This window comes from Oncorhynchus gorbuscha, unplaced genomic scaffold (genome assembly GCF_021184085.1).
Source record: "Oncorhynchus gorbuscha isolate QuinsamMale2020 ecotype Even-year unplaced genomic scaffold, OgorEven_v1.0 Un_scaffold_2735, whole genome shotgun sequence".
In the NCBI taxonomy this organism is placed as follows: domain Eukaryota; kingdom Metazoa; phylum Chordata; class Actinopteri; order Salmoniformes; family Salmonidae; genus Oncorhynchus; species Oncorhynchus gorbuscha.
In genome coordinates this window covers 43,717-57,047 of record NW_025747167.1, presented here as the reverse complement: position 1 = coordinate 57,047, position 13,331 = coordinate 43,717, and the positions used below count along the sequence as shown (strand labels likewise).

Genomic DNA, 13,331 nt, shown 5'->3' with positions numbered 1-13,331 from the left:
TAACCTGTACCCCTACCCTGACCTAACCTGTACCCCTACCCTGACCTAACCTGCACCTCTACCCTGACCTAACCAGTACCCCTACCCTGACCTAACCTGTACCCCTACCCTGACTTAACCAGTAACCCTACCCTGACCTAACCTGTACCCCTACCCTACCCTGACCTAACCTGTACCCCTACCCTGACCTAACCTGTATCCCTACCCTACCCTGACCTAACCTGTACCCCTACCCTGACCTAACCTGTATCCCTACCCTACCCTACCCTGACCTAACCTGTACCCCTACCCTGACCTAACCTGTACCCCTACCCTGACCTAACCTGTACCCCATACCCTGACCTAACCAGTACCCCTACCCTGACCTAACCTGTACCCCTACCCTGACTTAACCAGTAACCCTACCCTGACCTAACCTGTACCCCTACCCTACCCTGACCTAACCTGTACCCCTACCCTGACCTAACCTGTATCCCTACCCTACCCTGACCTAACCTGTACCCCTACCCTGACCTAACCTGTATCCCTACCCTACCCTACCCTGACCTAACCTGTACCCCTACCCTGACCTAACCTGTACCCCTACCCTGACCTAACTTGTACCCCTGCACATTGACTTCGTACCGGCGTCTCCTAGTACATTGACTTGGTACCAGCGTCTCCTAGTACATTGACTTGGTACCGGCGTCTCCTAGTACATTGACTTGGTACCAGCGTCTCCTAGTACATTGACTTGGTACCAGCGTCTCCTAGTACATTGACTTGGTACCGGCGTCTCCTAGTACATTGACTTGGTACTGGCGTCTCCTAGTACATTGACTTGGTACCAGCGTCTCCTAGTACATTGACTTGGTACCGGCGTCTCCTAGTACATTGACTTGGTACTGGCGTCTCCTAGTACATTGACTTGGTACTGGCGTCCCCTAGTACATTGACTTGGTACCGGCGTCTCCTAGTACATTGACTTGGTACCAGCGTCTCCTAGTACATTGACTTGGTACCAGCGTCTCCTAGTACATTGACTTGGTACCAGCGTCTCCTAGTACATTGACTTGGTACCAGCGTCTCCTAGTACATTGACTTGGTACCAGCATCTCCTAGTACATTGACTTGGTACCAGCGTCTCCTAGTACATTGACTTGGTACTGGCGTCTCCTAGTACATTGACTTGGTACCAGCGTCTCCTAGTACATTGACTTGGTACCAGCGTCTCCTAGTACATTGACTTGGTACTGGCGTCTCCTAGTACATTGACTCGTTATTGTTATTTTATTGTTTTACTTTTTATTATGTCTTATTTACTTTCCTTTATTTGGTAAATATTTTCTTAACTCTTTCTTGAACTGCACTGTTGGTTAAGGGCTTGTAAAGTAAAGCATTTCACAGTAAGACCTACACCTGTTGTATTCGGGCACATGTGACAAATAAAGTTTGATTTGATTTGAAACTGAGCTGCACTTTCTAACGTCCTGCCCAATGTAATGACCATATTAGAGATACATATTTCCCTCAGATTACACAGATCCACAAAGAATTTGAAGACAAACCCGATTTTGATAAACTCCCATATCTATTGGGTGAAATACCACAGTGTGTCATCACAGCAGCAAGATTTGTGACCTGTTGCCACAAGAAAAGGGCAAACCAGTGAAGAACAAACACCATCTCAAATACAACCCATATTTATGTTTATTAATTTTCCCTTTTGTACTTTAACAGCGAGAGAGAGAGACTAGAGAGAGAGAGAGAGACTAGAGAGAGAGAGAAAGACTATAGAGAGCAGGAGAGAGGGAGGAAAAGGGAGAGAGAGAGAAAGACTATAGAGAGCAGGAGAGAGGGAGGAAAAGGGAGAGAGAGAGAAAGACTATAGAGAGCAGGAGAGAGGGAGGAAAAGGGAGAGAGAGAGAAAGACTATAGAGAGCAGGAGAGAGAGGGAGGAAAAGGGAGAGAGAGAGAAAGACTAGAGAGAGCAGGAGAGAGAGGGAGGAAAAGGGAGAGAGAGAGAGAGAAAGACTAGAGAGAGCAGGAGAGAGAGGGAGGAAAAGGGAGAGAGAGAGAAAGACTAGAGAGAGCAGGAGAGAGAGGGAGGAAAAGGGAGAGAGAGAGAGAGAAAGACTAGAGAGAGCAGGAGAGAGAGGGAGGAAAAGGAGAGAGAGAGAGAAAGACTAGAGAGAGCAGGAGAGAGAGGGAGGAAAAGGGAGAGAGAGAGAAAGACTAGAGAGAGCAGGAGAGAGAGGGAGGAAAAGGGAGAGAGAGAGAAAGACTAGAGAGAGCAGGAGAGAGAGGGAGGAAAAGGGAGAGAGAGAGAGAGAAAGACTAGAGAGAGCAGGAGAGAGAGGGAGGAAAAGGGAGAGAGAGAGAGAGAAAGACTAGAGAGAGCAGGAGAGAGAGGGAGGAAAAAGGAGAGAGAGAGAAAGACTAGAGAGAGCAGGAGAGAGAGGGAGGAAAAAGGAGAGAGAGAGAAAGAAAGACTAGAGAGAGCAGGAGAGAGAGGGAGGAAAAGGGAGAGAGAGAGAAAGACTAGAGAGAGCAGGAGAGAGAGGGAGGAAAAAGGAGAGAGAGAGAAAGAAAGACTAGAGAGAGCAGGAGAGAGAGGGAGGAAAAAGGAGAGAGAGAGAAAGACTAGAGAGAGCAGGAGAGAGAGGGAGGAAAAAGGAGAGAGAGAGAAAGAAAGACTAGAGAGAGCAGGAGAGAGAGGGAGGAAAAAGGAGAGAGAGAGAAAGACTAGAGAGAGCAGGAGAGAGAGGGAGGAAAAGGGAGAGAGAGAGAAAGACTAGAGAGAGCAGGAGAGAGAGGGAGGAAAAAGGAGAGAGAGAGAAAGAAAGACTAGAGAGAGCAGGAGAGAGAGGGAGGAAAAAGGAGAGAGAGAGAAAGAAAGACTAGAGAGAGCAGGAGAGAGAGGGAGGAAAAAGGAGAGAGAGAGAAAGAAAGACTAGAGAGAGCAGGAGAGAGAGGGAGGAAAAGGGAGAGAGAGAGAAAGACTAGAGAGAGCAGGAGAGAGAGGGAGGAAAAGGAGAGAGAGAAAGAAAGACTAGAGAGAGCAGGAGAGAGAGGAGGAAAAAGGAGAGAGAGAGAAAGACTAGAGAGAGCAGGAGAGAGAGGGAGGAAAAAGGAGAGAGAGAGAAAGACTAGAGAGAGCAGGAGAGAGAGGGAGGAAAAAGGAGAGAGAGAGAAAGACTAGAGAGAGCAGGAGAGAGAGGGAGGAAAAAGGAGAGAGAGAGAAAGAAAGACTAGAGAGAGCAGGAGAGAGAGGGAGGAAAAGGGAGAGAGAGAGAAAGACTAGAGAGAGCAGGAGAGAGAGGGAGGAAAAAGGAGAGAGAGAGAAAGAAAGACTAGAGAGAGCAGGAGAGAGAGGGAGGAAAAAGGAGAGAGAGAGAAAGACTAGAGAGAGCAGGAGAGAGAGGGAGGAAAAAGGAGAGAGAGAGAAAGAAAGACTAGAGAGAGCAGGAGAGAGAGGGAGGAAAAAGGAGAGAGAGAGAAAGACTAGAGAGAGCAGGAGAGAGAGGGAGGAAAAAGGAGAGAGAGAGAGAGAAAGACTAGAGAGAGCAGGAGAGAGAGGGAGGAAAAGGGAGAGAGAGAGAAAGACTAGAGAGAGCAGGAGAGAGAGGGAGGAAAAGGGAGAGAGAGAGAGAGACTAGAGCAGGAGAGAGAGGGAGGAAAAGGGAGAGAGAGAGAGAGAAAGACTAGAGAGAGCAGGAGAGAGAGGGAGGAAAAGGGAGAGAGAGAGAAAGACTAGAGCAGGAGAGAGAGGGAGGAAAAGGGAGAGAGAGAGAAAGACTAGAGAGAGCAGGAGAGAGAGGGAGGAAAAGGGAGAGAGAGAGAAAGACTAGAGCAGGAGAGAGAGGGAGGAAAAGGGAGAGAGAGAGAGAGAAAGACTATAGAGAGCAGGAGAGAGAGGGAGGAAAAGGGAGAGAGAGAGAGAGAAAGACTAGAGAGAGCAGGAGAGAGAGGGAGGAAAAGGGAGAGAGAGAGAGAGAAAGACTAGAGAGAGCAGGAGAGAGGGAGGAAAAGGGAGAGAGAGAGAAAGACTAGAGAGAGCAGGAGAGAGAGGGAGGAAAAGGGAGAGAGAGAGAAAGACTAGAGAGAGCAGGAGAGAGAGGGAGGAAAAGGGAGAGAGAGAGAAAGACTAGAGAGAGCAGGAGAGAGAGGGAGGAAAAGGGAGAGAGAGAGAAAGACTAGAGCAGGAGAGAGAGGGAGGAAAAGGGAGAGAGAGAGAAAGACTAGAGAGAGCAGGAGAGAGAGGGAGGAAAAGGGAGAGAGAGAGAGAGAAAGACTATAGAGAGCAGGAGAGAGAGGGAGGAAAAGGGAGAGAGAGAGAGAGACTAGAGAGAGCAGGAGAGAGAGGGAGGAAAAGGGAGAGAGAGAGAGAGAAAGACTATAGAGAGCAGGAGAGAGAGGAGGGAAAGGGAGAGAGAGAGAGAGAGAAAGACTATAGAGAGCAGGAGAGAGAGGGAGGAAAAGGGAGAGAGAGAGAGAGAAAGACTAGAGAGAGCAGGAGAGAGAGGGAGGAAAAGGGAGAGAGAGAGAGAGAAAGACTATAGAGAGCAGGAGAGAGAGGGAGGAAAAGGGAGAGAGAGAGAAAGACTAGAGAGAGCAGGAGAGAGAGGGAGGAAAAGGGAGAGAGAGAGAGAGAAAGACTATAGAGAGCAGGAGAGAGAGGGAGGAAAAGGGAGAGAGAGAGAGAGAAAGACTATAGAGAGCAGGAGAGAGAGGGAGGAAAAGGGAGAGAGAGAGAGAGAAAGACTATAGAGAGCAGGAGAGAGAGGGAGGAAAAGGGAGAGAGAGAGAAAGACTATAGAGAGCAGGAGAGAGAGGGAGGAAAAAGGAGAGAGAGAGAAAGAAAGACTAGAGAGAGCAGGAGAGAGAGGGAGGAAAAAGGAGAGAGAGAGAAAGACTAGAGAGAGCAGGAGAGAGAGGGAGGAAAAGGGAGAGAGAGAGAAAGACTAGAGCAGGAGAGAGAGGGAGGAAAAGGGAGAGAGAGAGAAAGACTATAGAGAGCAGGAGAGAGAGGGAGGAAAAGGGAGAGAGAGAGAGAAAGACTAGAGAGAGCAGGAGAGAGAGGGAGGAAAAGGGAGAGAGAGAAAGACTATAGAGAGCAGGAGAGAGAGGGAGGAAAAGGGAGAGAGAGAGAGAGAAAGACTATAGAGAGCAGGAGAGAGAGGGAGGAAAAGGGAGAGAGAGAGAAAGACTATAGAGAGCAGGAGAGAGAGGGAGGAAAAGGGAGAGAGAGAGAAAGACTAGAGCAGGAGAGAGAGGGAGGAAAAGGGAGAGAGAGAGAGAGACTAGAGAGAGCAGGAGAGAGAGGGAGGAAAAGGGAGAGAGAGAGAGAGAAAGACTAGAGAGAGCAGGAGAGAGAGGGAGGAAAAGGGAGAGAGAGAGAGAGAAAGACTAGAGCAGGAGAGAGAGGGAGGAAAAGGGAGAGAGAGAGAAAGACTAGAGAGAGCAGGAGAGAGAGGGAGGAAAAGGGAGAGAGAGAGAAAGACTAGAGAGAGCAGGAGAGAGAGGGAGGAAAAGGGAGAGAGAGAGAAAGACTAGAGCAGGAGAGAGAGGGAGGAAAAGGGAGAGAGAGAGAAAGACTAGAGAGAGCAGGAGAGAGAGGGAGGAAAAGGGAGAGAGAGAGAAAGACTTTAGAGAGCAGGAGAGAGAGGGAGGAAAAGGGAGAGAGAGAGAAAGACTAGAGCAGGAGAGAGAGGGAGGAAAAGGGAGAGAGAGAGAAAGACTATAGAGAGCAGGAGAGAGAGGGAGGAAAAGGGAGAGAGAGAGAAAGACTAGAGAGAGCAGGAGAGAGAGGGAGGAAAAGGGAGAGAGAGAGAGAGAAAGACTAGAGCAGGAGAGAGAGGGAGGAAAAGGGAGAGAGAGAGAGAGATTAGACTAGAGAGAGCAGGAGAGAGAGGGAGGAAAAGGGAGAGAGAGAGAAAGACTAGAGAGAGCAGGAGAGAGAGGGAGGAAAAGGGAGAGAGAGAGAGAAGACTAGAGAGAGCAGGAGAGAGAGGGAGGAAAAGAGAGAGAGAGAGAGAGAAAGACTAGAGAGAGCAGGAGAGAGAGGGAGGAAAAGGGAGAGAGAGAGAAAGACTAGAGAGAGCAGGAGAGAGAGGGAGGAAAAAGGAGAGAGAGAGAAAGAAAGACTAGAGAGAGCAGGAGAGAGAGGGAGGAAAAGGGAGAGAGAGAGAGAGACTAGAGAGAGCAGGAGAGAGAGGGAGGAAAAGGGAGAGAGAGAGAGAGACTAGAGAGAGCAGGAGAGAGAGGGAGGAAAAGGGAGAGAGAGAGAGAGACTAGAGAGAGCAGGAGAGAGAGGGAGGAAAAGGGAGAGAGAGAGAGAGAGACTAGAGAGAGGAGAGAGAGGGAGGAAAAGGGAGAGAGAGAGAGAAAGACTATAGAGAGCAGGAGAGAGAGGGAGGAAAAGGGAGAGAGAGAGAGAGAAAGACTATAGAGAGCAGGAGAGAGAGGGAGGAAAAGGGAGAGAGAGAGAGAGAAAGACTAGAGAGAGCAGGAGAGAGAGGGAGGAAAAGGGAGAGAGAGAGAAAGACTAGAGCAGGAGAGAGAGGGAGGAAAAGGGAGAGAGAGAGAGAGACTAGAGAGAGCAGGAGAGAGAGGGAGGAAAAGGGAGAGAGAGAGAGAGAAAGACTAGAGAGAGCAGGAGAGAGAGGGAGGAAAAGGGAGAGAGAGAGAGAGAAAGACTAGAGCAGGAGAGAGAGGGAGGAAAAGGGAGAGAGAGAGAAAGACTAGAGAGAGCAGGAGAGAGAGGGAGGAAAAGGGAGAGAGAGAGAAAGACTAGAGAGAGCAGGAGAGAGAGGGAGGAAAAGGGAGAGAGAGAGAAAGACTAGAGCAGGAGAGAGAGGGAGGAAAAGGGAGAGAGAGAGAAAGACTAGAGAGAGCAGGAGAGAGAGGGAGGAAAAGGGAGAGAGAGAGAAAGACTTTAGAGAGCAGGAGAGAGAGGGAGGAAAAGGGAGAGAGAGAGAAAGACTAGAGCAGGAGAGAGAGGGAGGAAAAGGGAGAGAGAGAGAAAGACTATAGAGAGCAGGAGAGAGAGGGAGGAAAAGGGAGAGAGAGAGACTAGAGAGAGCAGGAGAGAGAGGGAGGAAAAGGGAGAGAGAGAGAAAGACTAGAGAGAGCAGGAGAGAGAGGGAGGAAAAGGAGAGAGAGAGAGAAAGACTAGAGCAGGAGAGAGAGGAGGAAAAGGGAGAGAGAGAGAGAGACTAGAGAGAGGGAGAGAGAGAGAGAAAAAGGGAGAGAGAGAGAAAGACTAGAGAGAGCAGGAGAGAGAGGGAGGAAAAGGGAGAGAGAGAGAGAGAAAGACTAGAGAGAGCAGGAGAGAGAGGGAGGAAAAGGGAGAGAGAGAGAGAGAAAGACTAGAGAGAGCAGGAGAGAGAGGGAGGAAAAGGGAGAGAGAGAGAAAGACTAGAGAGAGCAGGAGAGAGAGGGAGGAAAAAGGAGAGAGAGAGAAAGAAAGACTAGAGAGAGCAGGAGAGAGAGGGAGGAAAAGGGAGAGAGAGAGAGAGACTAGAGAGAGCAGGAGAGAGAGGGAGGAAAAGGGAGAGAGAGAGAGAGACTAGAGAGAGCAGGAGAGAGAGGGAGGAAAAGGGAGAGAGAGAGAGAGAAAGACTATAGAGAGCAGGAGAGAGAGGGAGGAAAAGGGAGAGAGAGAGAGAGAAAGACTATAGAGAGCAGGAGAGAGAGGGAGGAAAAGGGAGAGAGAGAGAGAGAAAGACTAGAGAGAGCAGGAGAGAGAGGGAGGAAAAGGGAGAGAGAGAGAAAGACTAGAGAGAGCAGGAGAGAGAGGGAGGAAAAAGGAGAGAGAGAGAAAGAAAGACTAGAGAGAGCAGGAGAGAGAGGGAGGAAAAGGGAGAGAGAGAGAGAGACTAGAGAGAGCAGGAGAGAGAGGGAGGAAAAGGGAGAGAGAGAGAGAGACTAGAGAGAGCAGGAGAGAGAGGGAGGAAAAGGGAGAGAGAGAGAGACTAGAGAGAGCAGGAGAGAGAGGGAGGAAAAGGGAGAGAGAGAGAGAGACTAGAGAGAGCAGGAGAGAGAGGGAGGAAAAGGGAGAGAGAGAGAAAGACTAGAGCAGGAGAGAGAGGGAGGAAAAGGGAGAGAGAGAGAGAGACTAGAGAGAGCAGGAGAGAGAGGGAGGAAAAGGGAGAGAGAGAGAGAGAAAGACTATAGAGAGCAGGAGAGAGAGGGAGGAAAAGGGAGAGAGAGAGAGAGAAAGACTATAGAGAGCAGGAGAGAGAGGGAGGAAAAGGGAGAGAGAGAGAGAGACTAGAGAGAGCAGGAGAGAGAGGGAGGAAAAGGGAGAGAGAGAGAGAGAAAGACTATAGAGAGCAGGAGAGAGAGGGAGGAAAAGGGAGAGAGAGAGAGAGAAAGACTAGAGAGAGCAGGAGAGAGAGGGAGGAAAAGGGAGAGAGAGAGAGAGAAAGACTAGAGAGAGCAGGAGAGAGAGGGAGGAAAAAGGAGAGAGAGAGAAAGACTAGAGAGAGCAGGAGAGAGAGGGAGGAAAAAGGAGAGAGAGAGAGAGAAAGACTAGAGAGAGCAGGAGAGAGAGGGAGGAAAAGGGAGAGAGAGAGAGAAAGACTAGAGAGAGCAGGAGAGAGAGGGAGGAAAAGGAGAGAGAGAGAGAGAAAGACTAGAGAGAGCAGGAGAGAGAGGGAGGAAAAGGGAGAGAGAGAGAGAGAAAGACTAGAGAGAGCAGGAGAGAGAGGGAGGAAAAGGGAGAGAGAGAGAGAGAAAGACTAGAGAGAGCAGGAGAGAGAGGGAGGAAAAAGGAGAGAGAGAGAAAGACTAGAGAGAGCAGGAGAGAGAGGGAGGAAAAAGGAGAGAGAGAGAAAGACTAGAGAGAGCAGGAGAGAGAGGGAGGAAAAGGGAGAGAGAGAGAGAGAAAGACTAGAGAGAGCAGGAGAGAGAGGGAGGAAAAAGGAGAGAGAGAGAAAGACTAGAGAGAGCAGGAGAGAGAGGGAGGAAAAGGGAGAGAGAGAGAGAGAAAGACTAGAGAGAGCAGGAGAGAGAGGGAGGAAAAGGGAGAGAGAGAGAAAGACTAGAGAGAGCAGGAGAGAGAGGGAGGAAAAGGGAGAGAGAGAGAAAGACTAGAGAGAGCAGGAGAGAGAGGGAGGAAAAGGGAGAGAGAGAGAAAGACTAGAGAGAGCAGGAGAGAGAGGGAGGAAAAAGGAGAGAGAGAGAAGACTAGAGAGAGCAGGAGAGAGAGGGAGGAAAAGGGAGAGAGAGAGAAAGACTAGAGAGAGCAGGAGAGAGAGGGAGGAAAAGGGAGAGAGAGAGAGAGAAAGACTAGAGAGAGCAGGAGAGAGAGGGAGGAAAAGGGAGAGAGAGAGAGACTATAGAGAGCAGGAGAGAGAGGGAGGAAAATGGAGAGAGAGAGAAAGACTTTAGAGAGCAGGAGAGAGAGGGAGGAAAAGGGAGAGAGAGAGAAAGACTAGAGAGAGCAGGAGAGAGAGGGAGGAAAAGGGAGAGAGAGAGAAAGACTATAGAGAGCAGGAGAGAGAGGGAGGAAAAGGGAGAGAGAGAGAAAGACTAGAGAGAGCAGGAGAGAGAGGGAGGAAAAGGGAGAGAGAGAGAAAGACTAGAGCAGGAGAGAGAGGGAGGAAAAGGGAGAGAGAGAGAGAGAAAGACTAGAGAGAGCAGGAGAGAGAGGGAGGAAAAGGGAGAGAGAGAGAAAGACTAGAGAGCAGGAGAGAGAGGGAGGAAAGGGGAGAGAGAGAGAAAGACTATAGAGAGCAGGAGAGAGAGGGAGGAAAAGGGAGAGAGAGAGAGAGAAAGACTAGAGAGAGCAGGAGAGAGAGGGAGGAAAAGGGAGAGAGAGAGAAAGACTATAGAGAGCAGGAGAGAGAGGGAGGAAAATGGAGAGAGAGAGAAAGACTTTAGAGAGCAGGAGAGAGAGGGAGGAAAAGGGAGAGAGAGAGAAAGACTAGAGAGCAGGAGAGAGAGGGAGGAAAGGGGAGAGACATTATGGACTACACTATTATGGACTACACTATGACAGTAATATATTACATTATGGACTACACTAGACAGTAATATATTACATTATGGACTACACTAAGGCAGTAATATATTACATTATGGACTACACCAAGGCAGTAATATATTACATTATGGACTACATTAAGACAGTAATATATTACACTATGGACTACACTAAGACAGTAATATATTACATTATGGACTACACTAAGACAGTAATATATTACACATTATGGACTACACTAAGACAGTAATATATTACACATTATGGACTACACGAAGACAGTAATATATTACACATTATGGACTACACTAAGACAGTAATATATTACACATTATGGACTACACTAAGACATTAATATATTACACATTATGGACTACACTAAGACAGTAATATATTACACATTATGGACTACACAAAGACAGTAATATATTACACATTATGGACTACACTAAGACATTAATATATTACATTATGGACTACACTAAGACAGTAATATATTACACATTGCAGACTACAATAGTGCCTTCATAACATATTTATTGCATAGCCTACTTTACATACAGTATAGTATCTCTTATTCTTCTTGTGCTGAGACGTTTTTTTCCTCTAGAAGATAAGAGAGAGAGAGAGAGAGAGAGAGAGAGAGAGAGAGAGAGAGAGAGAGGAGGGCTCTTTATCGCAGATACAACAGTCCACAGCACTGTGTCTCTGTATAGTACATCATGTCCCGATCTAACTTTGTTTTTAACGAGGTCACGATTCTGGCGCTCTGGAACGCATCGGTATCCAATGGATAAGCAGCTGCAAGACGACACACCCCTTTATGCATGAAGTTGGGCACGCCCCCAGCATGGAAACAGCTTCTCGTCGACTCGGCACATTGACCTGTCACAATGCAGGAGACAACTAGGGAAATATCACTGGGATGGAGTATGTTCATTTGGCTACAGAAAGAAAGAAAAGTTATCATCATTTCATAACTGTTTAATTTCCAAAGACCGGAAAGGGATTCATACTCGACGTGTTTACGTTTAGATTTTATTTTGGGATCTAGGATGGCAATTCCATGGAGAAGCCGGTAACCTGTATTATGTGAGTTGTTTCCTATTGATGGCATACTGAGACCAAAGCTACCTCCATAATCACATAAAGGGATCAAACCCGACTGAAATCCTTTATACCTTGAATGTCACCAATTACGCATCGGTGTTCGGTTTGAAGCGACATGGATCATTTCGCCGCTGAGTGCCTTGTGTCTATGTCCAGTCGGGCTGTCGTTCACCCTAAAGAGAACAGAGAGTTCAAAACAGAACCAGCCTGCTGTCCAAGGAACGACGGAGAAGACGTGGTCAAAGACAACTCCTCTCTTTTCGTGGTGGCGAGGATTCTAGCGGATTTTAACCAGCAGGCACCCACGACCACTAGCGCTATTGCCGAGCAGGCAAAAATAGCAGAAGGGTGCGTATCGCCAGCTCCAGTCACAGAGGATGGGAATACTGCCACACCTATCCTCGTCAGCCCCGCCGCCGACCTCACACAAAGAGGCAGTAAACGTGTCAGAGGTCGATCCGAACCGGAATCGCCTCAGAAAAAGCACAAATGTCATTATTCAGGTTGTGAAAAAGTTTACGGGAAGTCGTCCCACCTCAAAGCGCACCTAAGGACACACACAGGTCAGTTCCCGTTAAAACTATTTACATTCAAATACATTATTTATAGTGACATTAAACTCCCCATTATTTATTTTTGTACAGTTTCACTAGTAGCCTAGTATTGTGAAGAACTGGGTGTGAATAGGGACGAATAGTGACCCTAAATTGGATGTGAGCCAACGCATTGATGCAATGCACAACGTGTCACACATACGGTCGCTCACGGTTAACTATTCTATGGACCCGTTTTGCACATATAAAACGCTTTTAAAAAACACCACATGATCTAACTATTCTGTTAATATACACTTAACCCTGTAAACAATCCTCTCTGAAACAATATTGAGAGCTGCAGTGAATGAGAGAGCTGCGTTTCATTGTAGCCTTGTCGGTATTTTAGTGGCCGGTGAATAAGTTGAGCGCGTGGAGAAAACACTCAACTCAATGACCTGCTGTATGGTTGATGTAGAACAGCAGGTGCAGCGTAATGGGATTCATACAACTCATCTATACCACTATGGGCTTTGTTTCACTTGATAGAAAAACACGAGAAACGCCGCGAACATGACAACAACAACAAACACTATTGGACTTTTATCAGAAAACGTTTCTGAGAAAGTCAAATCAATGTATTAACTGTAAACTATAAATCCAATAGGAAAGGATGGAGGGAGGGAGAGAAAGAGAGAGAGAGATAGACAGAGAGGGTAAAGAGAGAAAGAGTGGGAGAGAGAGAGAGAGAGAGATGGTAAGTGTGACTCTAAGCTCTTTGTTTTGCTGTGGGAGGATGTACCACACCCCCCTTCACTGGCTCCTCACTAGTTACCACAGCCACAGAGTCATAATTATGGAAAAACCGCGCCTATTTCTGCAATTTATCTCATTAAAATCGGATTTTAACCCCAACCTTAAATTAAGACAAAAATCTATTTTTGTTTTCATGAATTTGTAAAAATATAGGCAATTTTTCACTTCGTGCTTGTGGTAACTAGTGACAACCCCTTCCCTGCCAAAACCAGAGTTCTCTGTCTCAGTCTCTCTCTCTCTGTCTCTCTCTCACCCTCTCTCTCTCTGTCTCTCTCTCAGTCACAGTCTCTCTCTTTCTCTCTGTTTCTGTTTCTCTCTCTCTCTCTCTCTGTTTCTGTTTCTCTCTCAGTCTCTCTCCCTCTCTCTCTCTCTCTTTCTTTCTGTTTCTCTCTCTCTCAGTCTCTCTCTCGGCTCCAGGCCCAGCCCCAGACACACACTCTGCCTGCTTTACAGCCGATCTGTCCAGCAACAGACTCAGCTAGCAGAGCTCAGACACAGATGAGTGTTCCCCATAAGATGCTTCATATCATATCATTAGGTGGGACATATAAACTCCACAAGCGTAATCCATGTTATTACCACGTGATAAAGCAGTGTGTCAGAGCTCAGACACAGGGAGTGTTTCCCAGAGGATAAGATGCTTCACGTCATTAGATGGAGAACATAATGTCCTCGATCTGCCATCCTATAGCTTTCTGAGACCCAGCAGTTCATTGTTGTCCTCTCTAGTGGACATGTTGTTTTTCTCTGTGTCCCCGAGGACATACATGTCACTGTGTTGGGACTTGTTGTACCTTTGAGAGGTACATTCTGGGCTTTTCAATGACATCACGTGTGTGAGGCTTCGGTATCTTTTCTTCTCTGTTCTTCAAAATAGCTACCATCACAAGTACCATCACAAT

At 47.6% G+C, this 13,331-nt stretch overlaps 1 protein-coding gene across 1 annotated transcript; it reads left to right on the top strand.

Annotated features, from left to right (window-relative positions):
* Positions 1–10,784: 10,784 nt before the first annotated feature.
* Positions 10,785–11,880, top strand: LOC124026399 (Krueppel-like factor 13). The gene has a single exon (XM_046339428.1). It carries the CDS (start codon positions 11,196–11,198, stop codon positions 11,739–11,741), a length of 546 nt encoding a protein of 181 aa, XP_046195384.1. The 5' UTR covers positions 10,785–11,195; the 3' UTR covers positions 11,742–11,880.
* The last annotated feature ends 1,451 nt before the right edge of the window (positions 11,881–13,331 follow it).